The 15,614-nt window shown below is 41.6% G+C and overlaps 1 protein-coding gene across 1 annotated transcript; it reads right to left on the bottom strand.

The window, feature by feature from the left end:
* Positions 1-7,015: 7,015 nt before the first annotated feature.
* Positions 7,016-11,901, bottom strand: LOC135262860 (LRRN4 C-terminal-like protein). The gene is made up of 2 exons (XM_064350189.1): positions 11,742-11,901; positions 7,016-9,124 (listed from the first exon to the last, which is right to left on the bottom strand). The coding sequence occupies exons 1-2, from the start codon at positions 11,755-11,757 to the stop codon at positions 8,379-8,381; spliced, it is 762 nt and encodes a 253-aa protein (XP_064206259.1). The 5' UTR covers positions 11,758-11,901; the 3' UTR covers positions 7,016-8,378.
* Between the last annotated feature and the right edge of the window lie 3,713 nt (positions 11,902-15,614).

Consider the following 15,614-nt stretch of genomic DNA (forward strand, 5'->3'; position numbering starts at 1 on the left):
ATACCTGGCCGAATGAATTAAAGGGCCAAGTGGTCAATGGTTGTTTACAGGACACGCCTCATCATTACCGCTGTTTCCCGTCAGGGGCGGGTCTCAATAAATTTAGTAAAATATTAAATAGATAAGCTTAGATCATCATCTAGCTGTAAGAGATAGCTATATAATTTGTCCTGTAATCTTCGTCTTGTTTTTTAGGATGTAACCATATCAAACACGACCTCTAGCTCAGTTTATGGGGTCAGATTTACTTAGGCTACTAGCGGCCATCAAATGGGGTTAACACTTTGGCTTATATATATATATATATATATACAGCACTTTTCTGAATGCTCAAAGTGCTTTACAGTGAAGGGGAACTCACCTCACCAATGTGTAGCACCCACCTGGGGGATGAATGGCAGCCATTTTGCACCAGAAAGCTCACCACACATTAGCGAAGGTGGAGAGGGAGAGAACATTTATTTAGCCTCCTACATCTCCTACAGCACAGTGTCCCTGTCACTGTACTGGGGCACTGGGGTTTATTTGACCAGAGGGAAGATTGCCCCCTGCTAGCCCACCAACCTCCCATCCAAGTACTAACCCAGCCCACACCAGCTTAGCTTCAGCCATTTGGCAGGAGCAGAGTGCATGGAGGTGTGGCTGCTGGCAATGGTTTGCGATCCCACAGCATTTGGTGTTTCCGCCAAGAACAAAGAAGTTGCTAACACCTCAGTGTCCAGCTTTAACAAGTCTGGCGATCCAAAAGGGAAGTAGGAGATAGAACTGAATGATACAGAAATAAAACATCTTATGCACTGAGCAAGAGGACTGCAATACATTTACAACTGCCCTACATACTAATCAGAGTGTAACATGCTTTAAATCCAAGCCAGGGTGGGCTGTACTTGTAGCTTGGAATTCCAACTCTCTATAAAACACTAGCTGATTTATAGATTCATGTTCTTAATGTTTTCGGCAGGTTGGACAAGAGGAAGATTATGATGGGGAAAAGTTATTCATTTATTCATAGCGACAATTTAAATCACATAGATCAATTTTATGTTTTAGTGAATAAGCTCTTTTTGAACAAGAAACAATTTGGAAAGGTCTGATGCAGGGAGGTCACCAGGATTTTCTTCTTAGGGTGGATGGGGGAGTCATAGACTCAGTAAGGAGGGACCACATGATTACCAACAGTCATATTAGCCAATGATAATACACTATTTTAGTTTGAAAAATAGGGGGGGCAGATTATATTAAAGAGGACACCTTTGGTCTGATGCATGAAAAATGACCATGAGTGAACTGAAGTAGCCTATCTCTGTTTCTATGCTTTCCTGCTGTGTCCCAAATTAGCTATTTAATGTAACCCAAATGAAAAGGGAAAAAAAACAGATTTAGGCTTAGTGATTACAAAGCAATTTGCTATACATTGCCGTGTTATATTTGGCCTATATAGTTAAGAACATGAGGATTTTTAAAAATGAGCAATGTTATGGGTATCTTATTAAGACTGGTGGTGAAATCAAACTCAGAACCTGAATCTACAAAGTGACCGAAATTACCTGAATTCACCCTGTACCTCGTCTCTAGACAGTGGCGTAACAGTAATTAGGCCTATGTTCATAGGCTACGGGCTACTGTGGCTGAGACTTGTCGATGTCGATAATGAGCATAACTGTGTGGAACCCTCTAATTCTGCTCACTGCGGCGTTACACTAGCGCAACCACAAGGTAGCATAAGCTAATAAAGTTCTGTCTAAACCATGTAAACTTCACTGAAAACAATGAAGTTAAAAGTCTACAACTTCTTTATTCATGCATAATGCAGTCTACACATCTAGCCTACTTTAACAATCACGCGTAAGAACTACCAGTGGGTGTACCATAACTAACACTCATCATCTACGCCTCGCGTAGATCCCGCCCACGGCACGGCAACATGCAACCAAAATTTAATCAAGCAAACGAAGTTCAGAGAGCATGATCAAAGGTTCTTGCTTTTTCAATAAATTGTTTATAATGCAAACAGTTTGCTATCAGTTAATTAAGCTATTATATTTAGTTTTGCTTTCAATTAAATATTTTTGATTATAAGTGTAACTCAATAGGCTACTAAAACACCGATTAGAAAACGGATACACACCGAGAATTGTGGCGTATGTGTAACTGGAATCAACAAGGCCGAAATTAGGCTACATAGACATCCTGGACTCCTTTAAAATTAAAATAAAATCTATAGCCTAGGCTACTGCAGCACATAGACTAGTTAGACCCATCGTTTAAATGAGGAGCCTACAAGCTCTAAAGTAGGCCTATGTCTACCTGGTTTTCATTGAACTATCTAAGCTTGTAGACTCCTATTACTATTGTTTAGGCTATGTTACGCCGGCACTGAATATTATAATTGCCTATCAGCAACTGTAGTCTATAGCTTACAGTCACGACTATGCAAACTATGCAAAGGGCAGCTAGAATATCGTGAAAATGTAACATGTTTACAGTAAAAAAAAATCTCTAAGCAACTTTATTAGACTGAGTGTGGAATTTCGTCGGTCGGTCGCGGCGGTCTTGTATCGCTTCAACTCACCTGTTATTAACAAGCTGTCTAGAAGGCAACTTCCCGTTTGAGAAAATAATATAGATTACTAGCAGAGACAAACTATAATACATAATTTCTAAATAAACTTAATTTACCTGCCTTGTTCTCCGTCCGTCGTTCTTGCTGCATTTAAATCCACACCACGAGGTCTGGTCTACATGAGGGCTGGTCTACCCGAGGCCGGAAGGTGAACAATAACGCTTTCAAACTGGACCGCGAGCACCGTAGATGCATATTAAACTAGGGAGGATGTCCCTTTGCTATTCACTCCTCACCTCTTTTCCTGCGCCCCCCCTCCCCCCCACCACTACCACTCGTCTCCGATCCGAAAATTTCAAAAGATGAATATTAGACAATCGTATTTTAGCATACTTAATTGTAGCCTATTTACAAGATGAGACGGAAACACAGTCAATTCAACAGACCGTATATGGTATCTATATATTTTTGTATAATCACTTGTATTTAAAACAAAAAAACATGTAATTGTCTAATTCCGCAATCTTCTGTTCATAATTTTCTATTTTTGAACAATAGCCTATCACACGTCCACACAATAAAGCCCCGAGGTTAGGGGATTTATGGCAACCCCTTTTAACATGTAATAGTCTGCCCGGGTTCACATTAGCCTACTGATATCTGTAATTCATTTATGACGAGTCAAAATGCTACTTTAAGATATCTCTAATTAGCTACATTTTGACTAGTCAAAACGCTAATTTAAGATATTTCTGATTACATTTTGACAAGTAAGATTTCGCCATTAAGTTCTATGGAACTCCAATTAAAGATATCTCAGATTCAGTTTTGACTATCTAAAACGTGAATTCTAGATATCTCCATTTAAAGTATGACTAGTTGTAACTCATATTCGAGATATCTCCACTTTAGTTCTGACGATTCATAATTTCAATTAAAGATATCTTTAATTCCTTGTTATTGAAGACATCTAAATAATCTTTTTGATATCCGAAATTAAGAAGTGAAAATACTAGTGAAAATACAATATATCTTGAACAGGAGTTATGACTTGTCAAAAGTAAAGTGGAGATATCTCGAATTTGAGTGCCTAGGCTAGGCCTACTAGTCAAAAGTCCTTTTAAGATATCTACAAATAAGTTATGGCCATCTTGAAATGAGACCGATTTTATTTAGGAGATATCATCGTTCTGACTAGTCGGAATACATTTTTAGATACCTTCAGTTATCATTTTGACTAGTCAAAATGCAGTTGTATATCGAAAACTGGCTCCTTGTACGAATTTCCTCGTTCTACTAATGCGGCGACCGCAGAATCAGGCGTCATTGTCAGGGTTTTCAATGCTGCGACCCGTGCGAGAAATGAGCTGTTAACTTTACTGTCCGCAACAAGACGACTGTGTCGCTGTCGCCCCATCTCTTTCCACTTCGTGGCAGACGCCATAGCTCCTTTTTTTGTAGACTACTTCAGAAAGTTACGAGATTATGTAACGAATGTAGCCACTTTTGTTCGGAAAATGGTTCTATTAATCTGTATCGAATTGTTTAATGCTTTAAAGTGCATTTAGATGACGAATTAAGCATTAAAAGTTGGGGATGTCTTGAACAACTTAGTATATGATTTTTTTTTAGAAAAACTACCATTTTCTCCTTGTAACAACTGTGATAAGCAGCTCATTATGGTGAAGTACATTACATAGGCCTATGTAGTTTTTGAAGTTGATCCAAGATTGGCACCTCATGTGCCAGTGTGTATCTTTATCCGATTTCCGCTCTAGGTTCATATCCTCCTCCACAATTTGAGTCTTTTCTTTACTTCTGCAGTGAAATGTTTCATGACTTTTTTAATCATTTTGTATACGGTATACAAGTATACCAATTTCAGCGAGAGACTCGCCTGGGGGGTTGCTGTTCTCAGCCCTTCTTTGATGCTGCTAAAACATGTGAAACGTAGACTAATTAATTGCATGACCACCTCTCGCCAGACGCAGGCAGGCAGACCTGCTACACCATATCCAGGGGTGTAGCACAAAATTCTGGGTCCTATACATAAGCAGTCTCTGTGGGCCCCCTTATTCTCTTGATCCATGTCTCTCATGCATCATTCCAGGCTTTTCGAGGGCCCTCTCCCCATTCAGACCCTGGGTAGTCGGTCCCACTTTCCCCCCCACTAACACACCTCTGACCATGTCAGGCAACATGTGGAGGATGGTGCAGGGGCCCTCCCAGTTGCTGTCTAGCTTTGGCGACCGGCCCTTCTGACAACAGGGTTTGTACACCCAGACTATGCCTCCTAGGCTACTAGGCTGGATCACCTTACCAGAGAAGTGCAGGTCATAGTTATGCTTCTACCGCACCCCTACACTGCTCATGTGCTCTTTGGCCAGCTGGTGGACATGGTCTGGGCCTGTCGTGATGGGCAGGTAAGCTTCACAGAGAACATACCAGCCATCAGACACTCTGCCACTAATGACACTTCTTGTGATTTAACCACTTTGTGAAGTAGTTCATGGCCACCGGCATGTTGTGGTTCCCCCTGGCAGTGACCGGAAACAGCCCCTCTCCATAAGCACCCTGCTGCACTGCTGCTGGAGCGGTACCCTCACCCTGTCCCCTGGCCCCTTCTTGGTACAGGTGGCGTACAAGCTGTAGTAGCTCTACATCCTTCCTGCACCAGTCCCAGTACAACTGCTGGTGCAGAGTCTTTTTCACCCCATAGTGACCAGCCCCTGGTGTGCCGCGGGTGCACTGCAGCAGTCTCGACTGGAGGCACTGTGGCACCACAAGCTGCAGCTGGTCGACGCCTGTCCTGGGGTCCCACCACCTCCTGTACAGCAGGCTCTGGTGCAGGGCTAGGCTGTCCCACTGGCTCATTAACACCTTCACCTCTGTAGAGAAAGCAGACAAACAAGACACAACAGGCCCCCGCCCCTCCGGCACCCACTGCAGCACCAGACCCACTTCCAGGTCCTCTCTCTGTGCCTGCTGACACTGTTCATGCTGCATCTCAGTTCTAGAATGAAAGCAGCCCTGGTGATCGCCGCACATCCTGGGACAGGTTCAGGCCTGGGGCCGTTCTCCTGCACTCTCCATCGGTCCTCCCTGTTTTCGGCATGCGTACAGTGCCAGCACCGCTCACTGGGGCAGGGGCAGAGGGACAGGCTGTCGCTGTTTCTGTGAGTTTTCTCTGTCCAGTGCACAAGAGTGAAGCTGAATTTATGTAACAGTAAAATCCATCAGCTATCTAATCTTCAGACTCTTCGAAATTTAGCAGCATGGTCCGTATGGACCTTAAACGCATGGCCCTGCAGATACGGTTTGAAATGCTGAACTGCTGCCACTATGGCCAGTAGCTCCTGCCTGTTGACACAATAGTTGCACTCTTTTTTAAGCACCCGACTGAGGTACGCCACCACTTTCTCTCCATCCCCTGTCAGCTGTGATTGCACCCCCCAATGCCTACATTGCTAGCGTCAGTGTCCAGAATGAACTGCTTTTCAGGGTCCACCATAGCTAACACTGGTGTGGTAACCAGCTCCGTACAAAGGTGGAAACCCCCCCGCACCCCCTTCGTTTCTCCCACAACATGGCCCAAGAAGCTTGTCTCCAGAACAATTGACAGTTCGCTGATGTTGGCTTTGCTAATGCACTTAAACACTAGCCACAGGTTGGCTAGCGCTAAATCATAGTTGGGGGCGGGCAGCAGCATGTCATCTACGTAAACTACACACAATGAAGTAGGCACACCATGCAGCACTCTTTCCATTAGCCACTTAAATATGACTGGGTTATTAGTTAGCCTGAACAGTATCATGTTAAATTCCCACAGCCTTCGCCCCACAGTAAAGGCTGTCTTAGGCTGTGCAGTGGCACTGAGGGGGACTTGACAGTAGCTGCTATATAGACCAAGTGAGTAAAACCAAGTTGGCCTGTCACTTTTTCATTAATCTCATTAAAAAAATACATTTTCAGTTAACTGTCAATTAAAAATAAAAGTAAAGTGTTATCTGCTGCCCCAGACAAATTCTAGTTGATTTTACAGTTTGTAGCCACTAGGAGGCTGATGTATCCTAATTTTTCCACAGTAAAATTTGAGTAGAATTTAAGTTGAATCCTCCCCTTGCCCCCCACCCCCCACACACCCCATGGTTCTCCCACTATGCATGTATTTTGTTATAAAATTATATACAGATTACACATAGATTTTAGAGCTATCTAATTGATTACATTAAGGTGCTACAGGTACTGCTATTACTTTAAAATAGTATCCTGTATGATGTTACTTTGTATAGAATCCTGTATTAAATAAGATGTGATTCATAATATATAATAATTCCACATGCCCAACTTGTCTGTGGATGCTCCACTATACTAGATACAACAAAATTATATGAAAAGTACTGTATATTCCTAACTCTACAATAAAAAATGTAAACAAATATTTTTTAACAATTTCTTTTGATGATATATACTTTATTTAAAAATGACAGCTTTAGCGTTTATCTAAAGCACACATCCATCACCAAAATGTTTTTCCACAGTTACATTAATAATGTAATTTCAAAATACCTTTTAATTATTTTTTGTTGCCATGTAAACCTTTAATGCATGTCACAAATCAGAATGAATCTTGATTAGTCACTTGTTCAATCTGTCAGTTTGTTTGTCTGTCCACATATCTAGGTTTCAATTTATGTGGTATTCTGTGAGTTAAAATGAGCAAGAATTTCTTGGCATTCTGTATATACATAAGCTTTGATGAAGGATGTTTACATCATATCATAAACAAGGCTTTATAAATTAAAGGGGAACACATCCAAAACCACTGCAAATACATGTATTGTTTTAATGTTGAGGAATGAAATTATATTTCTGTTCTTAAGGGAAGTTTTTCTTAAAAATATAAACACATAAACATGTTGTCATGTGGTCCCTTTACGAAAGGAATTCACTGTTTTCTTTCAGCTAAATGATGCGATTAGGATTCCAGGTTTCTGCTGATTCAGGAACTTGTGCCTGCCACCCCCCTCCCTCTCCTCTCCGCTTCCCTCTCTTTCAGCGCCCAGTACCAGCTTTTTTGTGCAAAAGGTTTCGCAACACAGCGGCAGGCCATGTTATGGCCAATTCCTCAGCAAATCATTCCACTCCTAAATAGTTTTGGGCTACCCTCACAGCACTTCAGCAAGGTTACATGGACGTCGGAGGCATACATACCAGCTGTTTGTGTCCATCTCACAGAGGCCTCATGTATGATTTATTTAAAACTGTCTCTGTGCCAGAATTTATGATCCACTGAGGCGGGACCTCGGCCCTAAACCAGTCCCAACACACGATGCTCTTTCTCCTGGCTCCGGCTAATAATGTTAACAAGGGCAGTCTCTGATTATACAGTGATAGTTTGCTCACCCACATTCTCAGACAGTGATACACGCAAACAAACACCTCATGATTTCTCACTCCTAAAGACGTCCTGTGGCAGAATCATGTGCACAGAAGCAGGTTTTTTCAGGGGTTACTGTGGGGACTTTCAGGAAGGGGAGAGATAGCAGGGTACATTCACCAAGTGCTTGTTCAACAGCATTATAAATATGTTTATGTTTACACATTAAAGCAAACGCAGCCACACACACACACACACACACACACACACACACAAATACTCCAAGACATGCTTTTCCCATGCTTTTGATATTTTTCCATGAAATGCTGGTCCCCAGCGACAGCAGACTGTGAGTCCTTTGAGGGCACCATGTCTCTGCGTCTCTGTCCCTGCTGCCCCGCTCACAGTCTCACAGCGAAGCGGCCCTCTGCCCTTTCAGAGAGTCGCTCCATCAGTAGCATGAGTGAAGCTCTCGCCTCCAGATTTCCCACAAGCCTTTCTTCTCCAGAGCAGGAAGATGAGCAGGGCGATGAGGAGCAGCAACCCCAGCGCTCCTCCTATGAGCCCAGCCTTCAGGGCCAGGCTGCCATCTTTCTCCGGCTGGTAAGTCATGCAAGAGTGTCGCACTGGACTGCTGACCCCAGCTCTATTCACCGCCTCCACACATACCTCCGCCCCGGCCTCCAGGTCCTTCAGCACTCCCTTCCTTGATAGTCCTGTAAAAACCAAGGGCTCTCGACCCTTCACCACAATCTGGTAATGGTACACGGTGGAGGCTGGAGCACACCATTTAACCACCACCTCCGACCCTTGCTGGACCACTTGCTTCAGAAAAGGGGCCTCAGGGACCTCCTGTGGGCCGCTCAGCCCAGGGCACTGGCACCCGCTGGCGGCTGAGAGCTCCATGCAAGGCCGTTGCTGGTCACGGCAATGGTCATAGTCACAGTGTTCGGGTTTTCCCACCTTGGTGGAAAGTGGAGGGTTAGTCGGTAGTGGGGTAGGGTCCTTATAATTGCTGTAGTCTTCATCAGGATCCAGCCCCAACACTTCGAAAGCTTGAGGGTGGATCAAGGTTTTCGTGCCATTTCCCTCTGCGAGACGTTTTTCTGCATAGCTGCCGGACAGGGCCAGTATGAAGGGGACGATTATGTAGGACTGAGTCCTTTTGGAAGCCATTGTGTCTGTTGGAAGTTTAAGAGTAGTCAGGGAAATATCCTTCAAACATTTTTTATATGAAATTTTGATAATTAAATAAAGTTGATTTTTGATGTATCAATATACCTCACACTTTAATATACATTGAACCATAACAGCACTTCTGTCACATTTTATGATCTATATAGCAGATTGCATCAAAACAGATTGCATACTGTAGTTACATACAACACTATTGATTGACTTCCTGTATCACATCTTCATTGCTCTCATTCAATACATGGCACTTTACCTGGCTAGCCACTATAGGTTTTCAGCTTTAATATAATGGTTATATAAGCTATTCTGTTATTCTGGAAGATGTACTGTATCATCATGAACCATAGTTCTCAGAAAGCACTTATTAGACACGAGGCAATTATGAAGGGGTTCTCTTGTATTAAATATATATGCCTCTGATGTGTGCCTATTTGTATTGTTTAGATTATGCTTTTCTGTTGTTCATTGGTTTGTTTTTCTTCTGTAAGTGTCCTTATTTGTCAGTGTTTATGTCATATGCACTTGTATGTGTCATGTCTTGATGGCCCTGTGATTTTCTATGGAAGAGTTTAAACATATTTTCAATGTACAAAAAATGGCAAGTTACTCATGCATAAAAAACACTGTCTAAAAGTCTTTCATTAAAACTTGCTAAATCTAGGCCTGCCATTAAAAGTACCAATATCAAAATAAGGCCAGGTTATAACAAACTGTATTGGCTATTTTTGCTCACACAAATTAAACAAGCTCAATTCCAAAGCATTGTTACCCAGTGTTTTAAGTTATGTTTTTAAAAATAACTTGGCCCTGTGTTTTTTCATCTTACCATTTAAAGAGAATGTGGCCATTCTGGTTTTATGTCAGGAAACTCTGAAAAGTGCACTTTGGTGCTGTGTAGGTATGGGACATTTCCTGCCAAAGCATAAGTTTATGGATGGCAACTTGCCATCCTAATATGATTTTTGAAGAAGATTAATATCACAACAGAACAACAGAACAGAATAACCTCATTTATATGCAAAAACACTGCATGAGACACAACACTGTATAGACAATATTATTTGCAATATGCAATTCTATACACATTTTTAAAGAAACCACAATTATCAGACTTTGCTGTTACAAATAAGTTGCAGACAAAGTCAAGAAATTGTAATTCTAATTATTTGTGGGTTGACTCTTCCTTTTCTCATTTTAATGACTGTTTTTAATTACTGTTGATGCCTCCCAATCTAGGCTATTTTTATTAAAGGGTATCCAAAAACATAAAAGCATTATACGGAATGACCAAAAATGGAGAAAAGTTGCTGCAGGCAGTTGTTTGCTGGGCATGGTTAAGCTTGCCATTCCCTGCCCATCTGCTTTTTGACTTGGCCCATGTGGTAGCTGCTCTTCCTCCTGCTCTACGCTCAATGGCGGTCAGATATCCTGAGTCAGGATGAATTTCTTTTTGGTTGGGGCTAACCTCGAAGGGTGTAGTCAAAACCGAAGACTGAATGTTGCGCTGCATGTGCATGTCTGTTCAAATATAAAACTTTATTTTCCAAGTTTGCAAGTTTCCCTGACTAAACGGTTAACCGTGGTGTTCTCTCATCTGAGAGGATGGTGTGTGCTGTTGTCCAAGTCAGACCGGTGTTATAGAGCCTTGGTTGGTGAGCTATCCACAAAAATGTTATATTATCTGTACCACAGTATCCATGCTACAAAACATGTAATTTACCATACCAACACACTTGATGGATAGGTTAGAATCTCAATTAAAGATTCATAAAATTGTTTGGACTAACTAAATCTTCTTTGAAAATCACGCTGTTTTTTGAAACTGTTTAGGCAAAGATCTTGCCTGTTCACAAGAACACAATTTTATCTGTAATTTTATGTAAGTTGAGATTGATACAAAACAATATGAAGAAATACTAATATTACTCATATGAATGCTTATTCAGATATTGATTTGTTCTAAGGTCAGATGAATTTGATTAACTTCAAAGTACGGACCGTGATTAGCGTCTAAAAAGTGTGTACAGTGAACATATATTCGTAAGAACTGATCATGTCAAAACATTCCATTGGTATACGGTGCCCACCAAAGACACGATTGACCATGAAGAATGATCAGAAATTTTTCAGCATGCAGTGCCAAAAAAGTGAGGCGCACAACTCCCTGGCTACATTGCACAAACATCCACATGCCTGCAAGTTTACGCACCCTCGAGTTTGTTACGAGAAGCCATCTGCGCCCTCTTAACTGTGCTCAGATAAGGCAGACATGTCTTTTACAGGAGGTATACAGAGGACTTCATTCTATACATAAATCATAACAATGCCTTCACTGAACAAAACTGGATAAACATAAACAATATGATGTTGATAGCAATATCCTCAGATGGGAGGAATTAAGTTGGCTTGCGAGGTGCTAAGAAGAGGAGGGTCAGGCAGAGGAAGCATTGATAAAGCGATAATATTGATCTGACATCTAGACTACCACTAACCGACTGTATCAAAAGTCTCTACACGCACGTTTGCTCAGTCATGGCAAATTAAAATGAGAAATGCATCATAAAATCTGACATATTCAAATCTATAACTGGAAAATAGAAATACCTGAATAAAGGATCATATGGTCTATCTTTTGGAATCCTTGTTTTCTTCACAGCTTTTCCTTTTTCTTCCTCTTCCCAGATCTGTTTTCTCCTTCCCCTTGGCTCTCCCTGTTTAATAAACTCTCTCAAAATCCTCTCAAACAATCGCCTCCTTCTTTGCACCCTCCCCCATCTCCTCTTTCTCCCCCTTATTTCCCAATCCCTCTCTGTACCCTGATCTGCCTCTCCCTCCCTCCCTCCCTCCCCCCCCCTTCCCTCTCCAATTGCAGATTTCTGGGATTTTGCGTAAGTCTATGGATTTGTGTGTGCACGGTAACTACTGGTGAGGCCAACAGCAAGCCAAATTAATCATAGCCACACTCCATCCACATGCAGGTATTTAACTTGCCTCAGTCACTGGCAATGAATAAAGAAGCAGTACCACGCCTGTCCTCACATGTCTGAAAAGGCTGAATGTGAATGAGGTGATGAGGTTCTGATTCAGACGGGCATTTAGCCACAGACATACAGCAGCACGCCCCCAAAACGTCCTCTCTGATGCCTCACTAAATTCATCTGCATCCGGCAGTGTAGAGAATGCCAGACCTGAGAAATGATGATGTAATATGAGTCACAGGATACTGAATTAAACACACCCACCTGCTGAACAGGTCAGCCTCAATTATGTGTGTGTGTGTGTGTGCGTGTGTGTGTGTGTGAGAGAGAGAGAGAGAAAGAGAGGGGGGGGGGGGTGAGAGAGAGAGAGAGGGAGGGAGAGAGAGAGAGACATAATTAATCATTGTGTTCCATTTAATTAGCACCTGTGAAATTGTTAGTCTGGGTCAGATATACCCCAGACATTATTGGGATTTTAAAACAATTCAGAAATAAAAGTATTGTGCAGAAATACTCAGTATATACAGTTTCATCTTTACCTCAAATCCAAACAACATAAATAATATATATAGTTAATGGTTGTTATTTACCGCTGCTAGATCATATTTAATAATAAAGATGTGATTCATATGAAAAAAATCCAATATAATAATGGCATGGGGGGAATAAATCATGTTTAACTGTGAAAAATTAGTACCATATAGACAAAAAGACATAAAACAAACACAGATGATGAACGATGGTTTTGTTGAAATATATCTCTCAAAAGTGCCATTCCTCTTTAACAGAAGTTGAAACAGATCAATTTGACCCAAACTGAGCACAAGGGTTAACATGGAGGAATGATTTCAATGCGCCTGTAGTGTAGAACGAGTCCTGCACCCAGCCCTCTCTTTCACTCTACTGTCCTTCCTCCTTTCTTTGTTTCCTTCTCCCCTCACTCCACTCCTCGTTCCCTTTCACGGCATCTGTTAACTGTTAGGCCATGTGGGAGTAGGGTTGGGACACTGAACCAGCTGTTTGGAAAAACAAGCCCACGTGTGCACTTCCTGCATTTTTGAGGGGCTTCTAGAAGTAAGGACTCTCAGAGTGAGGAAGGCAGTGAGTTCTTCTTTTACTTCTATTACTGCCATTGTTCATTTGCACCTGTTTTCAACCGTAGGCTATAAACAGCACTTGATTGTGTGTGTGTGTGTGTGTGTGTGTGTTGTATCATGTAAATCATTGGAAATTTACATCAATTATCAGGTTGGCTCTAGGAACAGTGAGTAAGTCCAAGCATTTGTCATCAGAACATTGTGATGTAGAGTAAGGAAATGAACAGTTGTTTGAGAACAGATGGCTTGTGTATACAAACTAAAACTGGGTTGAAGGGGGAGGGCATGTTGGGGGCTTACAACATGGGCATTTGGAATGATTAGTAAACTTAGGCCCCATTGCTTTAAGATGTTTAACTAGTAGATGCTACAATAGTCAATATCAATTCATAATGGTCAGGAATGGTGTGTGTGTGTGTTGGGGGGGGGGGGGGGGGGTGAGTACTTCAGACTGCTTAAAAAAATATTCATTCAAATGGCAGTGATTAATTCATAACACTTTTCAAAATAAAACTAAACAGTGAATTGGCACATTCATGAAACCAATAAAAATGCTATTACTGGCCATCTTAGAAACCACGAAAATGCAATCGCTGGCCGTCTTACTTAGGGCCAGAAATCACTGTCAGGGTGGAGGTTGCGAAATCGGAGCAGGAGGGGCACGGGCGGGGTGTTCCAGTCTGTGTCTTGGTGCAGATCCCTCTGCATGCGTCCAGGCGTGAAGCCTGCGAATGGACTGTGCATCTGTGCCTGCCTACACGTACACCTTGTGCAAGGAGTCACTCATACAAGCAGTGGAGGAAGTTCTGGCTACAATGGATAATAATCATGGATTTCAATTTTATAACACTTCACCATCTCAAAATGGGGACCATTTCATTCAAGAGGTCAAGCTGAACTTGAACGGAACCAATGTGTGGCACCCACCGGCGTGGTGTCCTGCAGCCACGCCACTGGATACCCTCACATCAACTGAATTGTGGAGGGAGAGAATTATTAAGGCAATAAAAATGACTGGATTATTCCGAATTTTACTATTTAGGAAACTCAGAACCAGTACACCAGTCAGAACACTAGGGGACCCCCTACTACTTTACGATAAGCTGTGTGTTTATGGTAATGTATTTTTACCCAAAATGTGCGCTATATTGTGTTGTATTGTAAAACATCAATGAGGCACAGCTCTGATGCTACTTCAATTATGCATGCTTGGGGAAAGAGAAAGTGATGCTGTTAACCTGAAAGCATCATCCAAATTAGTGTTTAAGATTTTGCGGAATAACCGAATGACCATACATGCCACTGGCCAAGCAAACGAGTGGTTCATTGTTCTTTTTGATCTGATAATAAAATAGTAGAAAATTTTCTGAGTCCGTATATGTGGAGATAACCTGGACCACAGAATAAATACCACTATTACTAGTCATTCAACTACCCCAAGTTCTAGCTCTAATAATAATAATAATAATAATAATAATAATAGCAGCAATATAAAGTATCTTATTCCATAAAAGATATATCTGAGTGTATTAACAGCAGGATTATAATAAGAAACAGAAGTAAACAATGCCTGCAAAGAAAAAAAATAGCTGTGGTAGATGACTCAGCTTCCTGGTGTGGTTTCAGTGTCACGGGGGTTTTTGTTGGTTTGGTAAGGAGCCATTCAACTATACTAAAGAGCAAGTCATGCCGCAAGACAGCGACCAATCTTCCGACATTGTGCTGCTTGCTCATCTCTTCAATGGAATGACAACGCAAATTTGGTGCTTCTGACCGTTACTGCACGTGTCATGCAACATGTGGCTGGAGTATTTCAGTACCGGGGTAATAATATTAAGCGTACCAGCTCAGAGGCCCGCCTCTTACTGCTGCAGGCCACCCTTCCAAAGCAGGGGTCTCGTCTCTGGGGGTCCTTCCATTCTAAATAACGGATGTACGATGGCCAAAGGCCTTTGACCTAATTTTAGACTTTCCGCTTCACTATTTACAGAAAAGTGTGCAGACACATCTGTAGTGGCTACACCGCAAATAATATTGTGTTTTAATTTAATTTTTATTTTTGTTTTAATTGCAGTTCAGCAGTTTAGCTTTAGGTGTCTCTATTCACTCAAATAATTGAATGGCCATAAAAGTACAACTGAACTAGAAACTAGCGGTCATGTAAGAACAACCGTCTTGTTGAAATATCACAAAATATATATATACTGTATGTCTTTTCAATTTATGCTATATAACGATGTTGAGCCTATTTTTTCAGAGGTTTGCAACCAGATGAGCAACGATCCAGAAATTGCTGTGGGGAGCATTATTATAGTAATAATAATAATAATCTGTATAGCACAATTTTACTGTGTTGTAAAATCACTCTTTTTAGTGAAAAGAGTTTATACTCCTCCTTAAAA

This window comes from Anguilla rostrata, chromosome 9 (genome assembly GCF_018555375.3).
Source record: "Anguilla rostrata isolate EN2019 chromosome 9, ASM1855537v3, whole genome shotgun sequence".
NCBI classification, from domain to species: domain Eukaryota; kingdom Metazoa; phylum Chordata; class Actinopteri; order Anguilliformes; family Anguillidae; genus Anguilla; species Anguilla rostrata.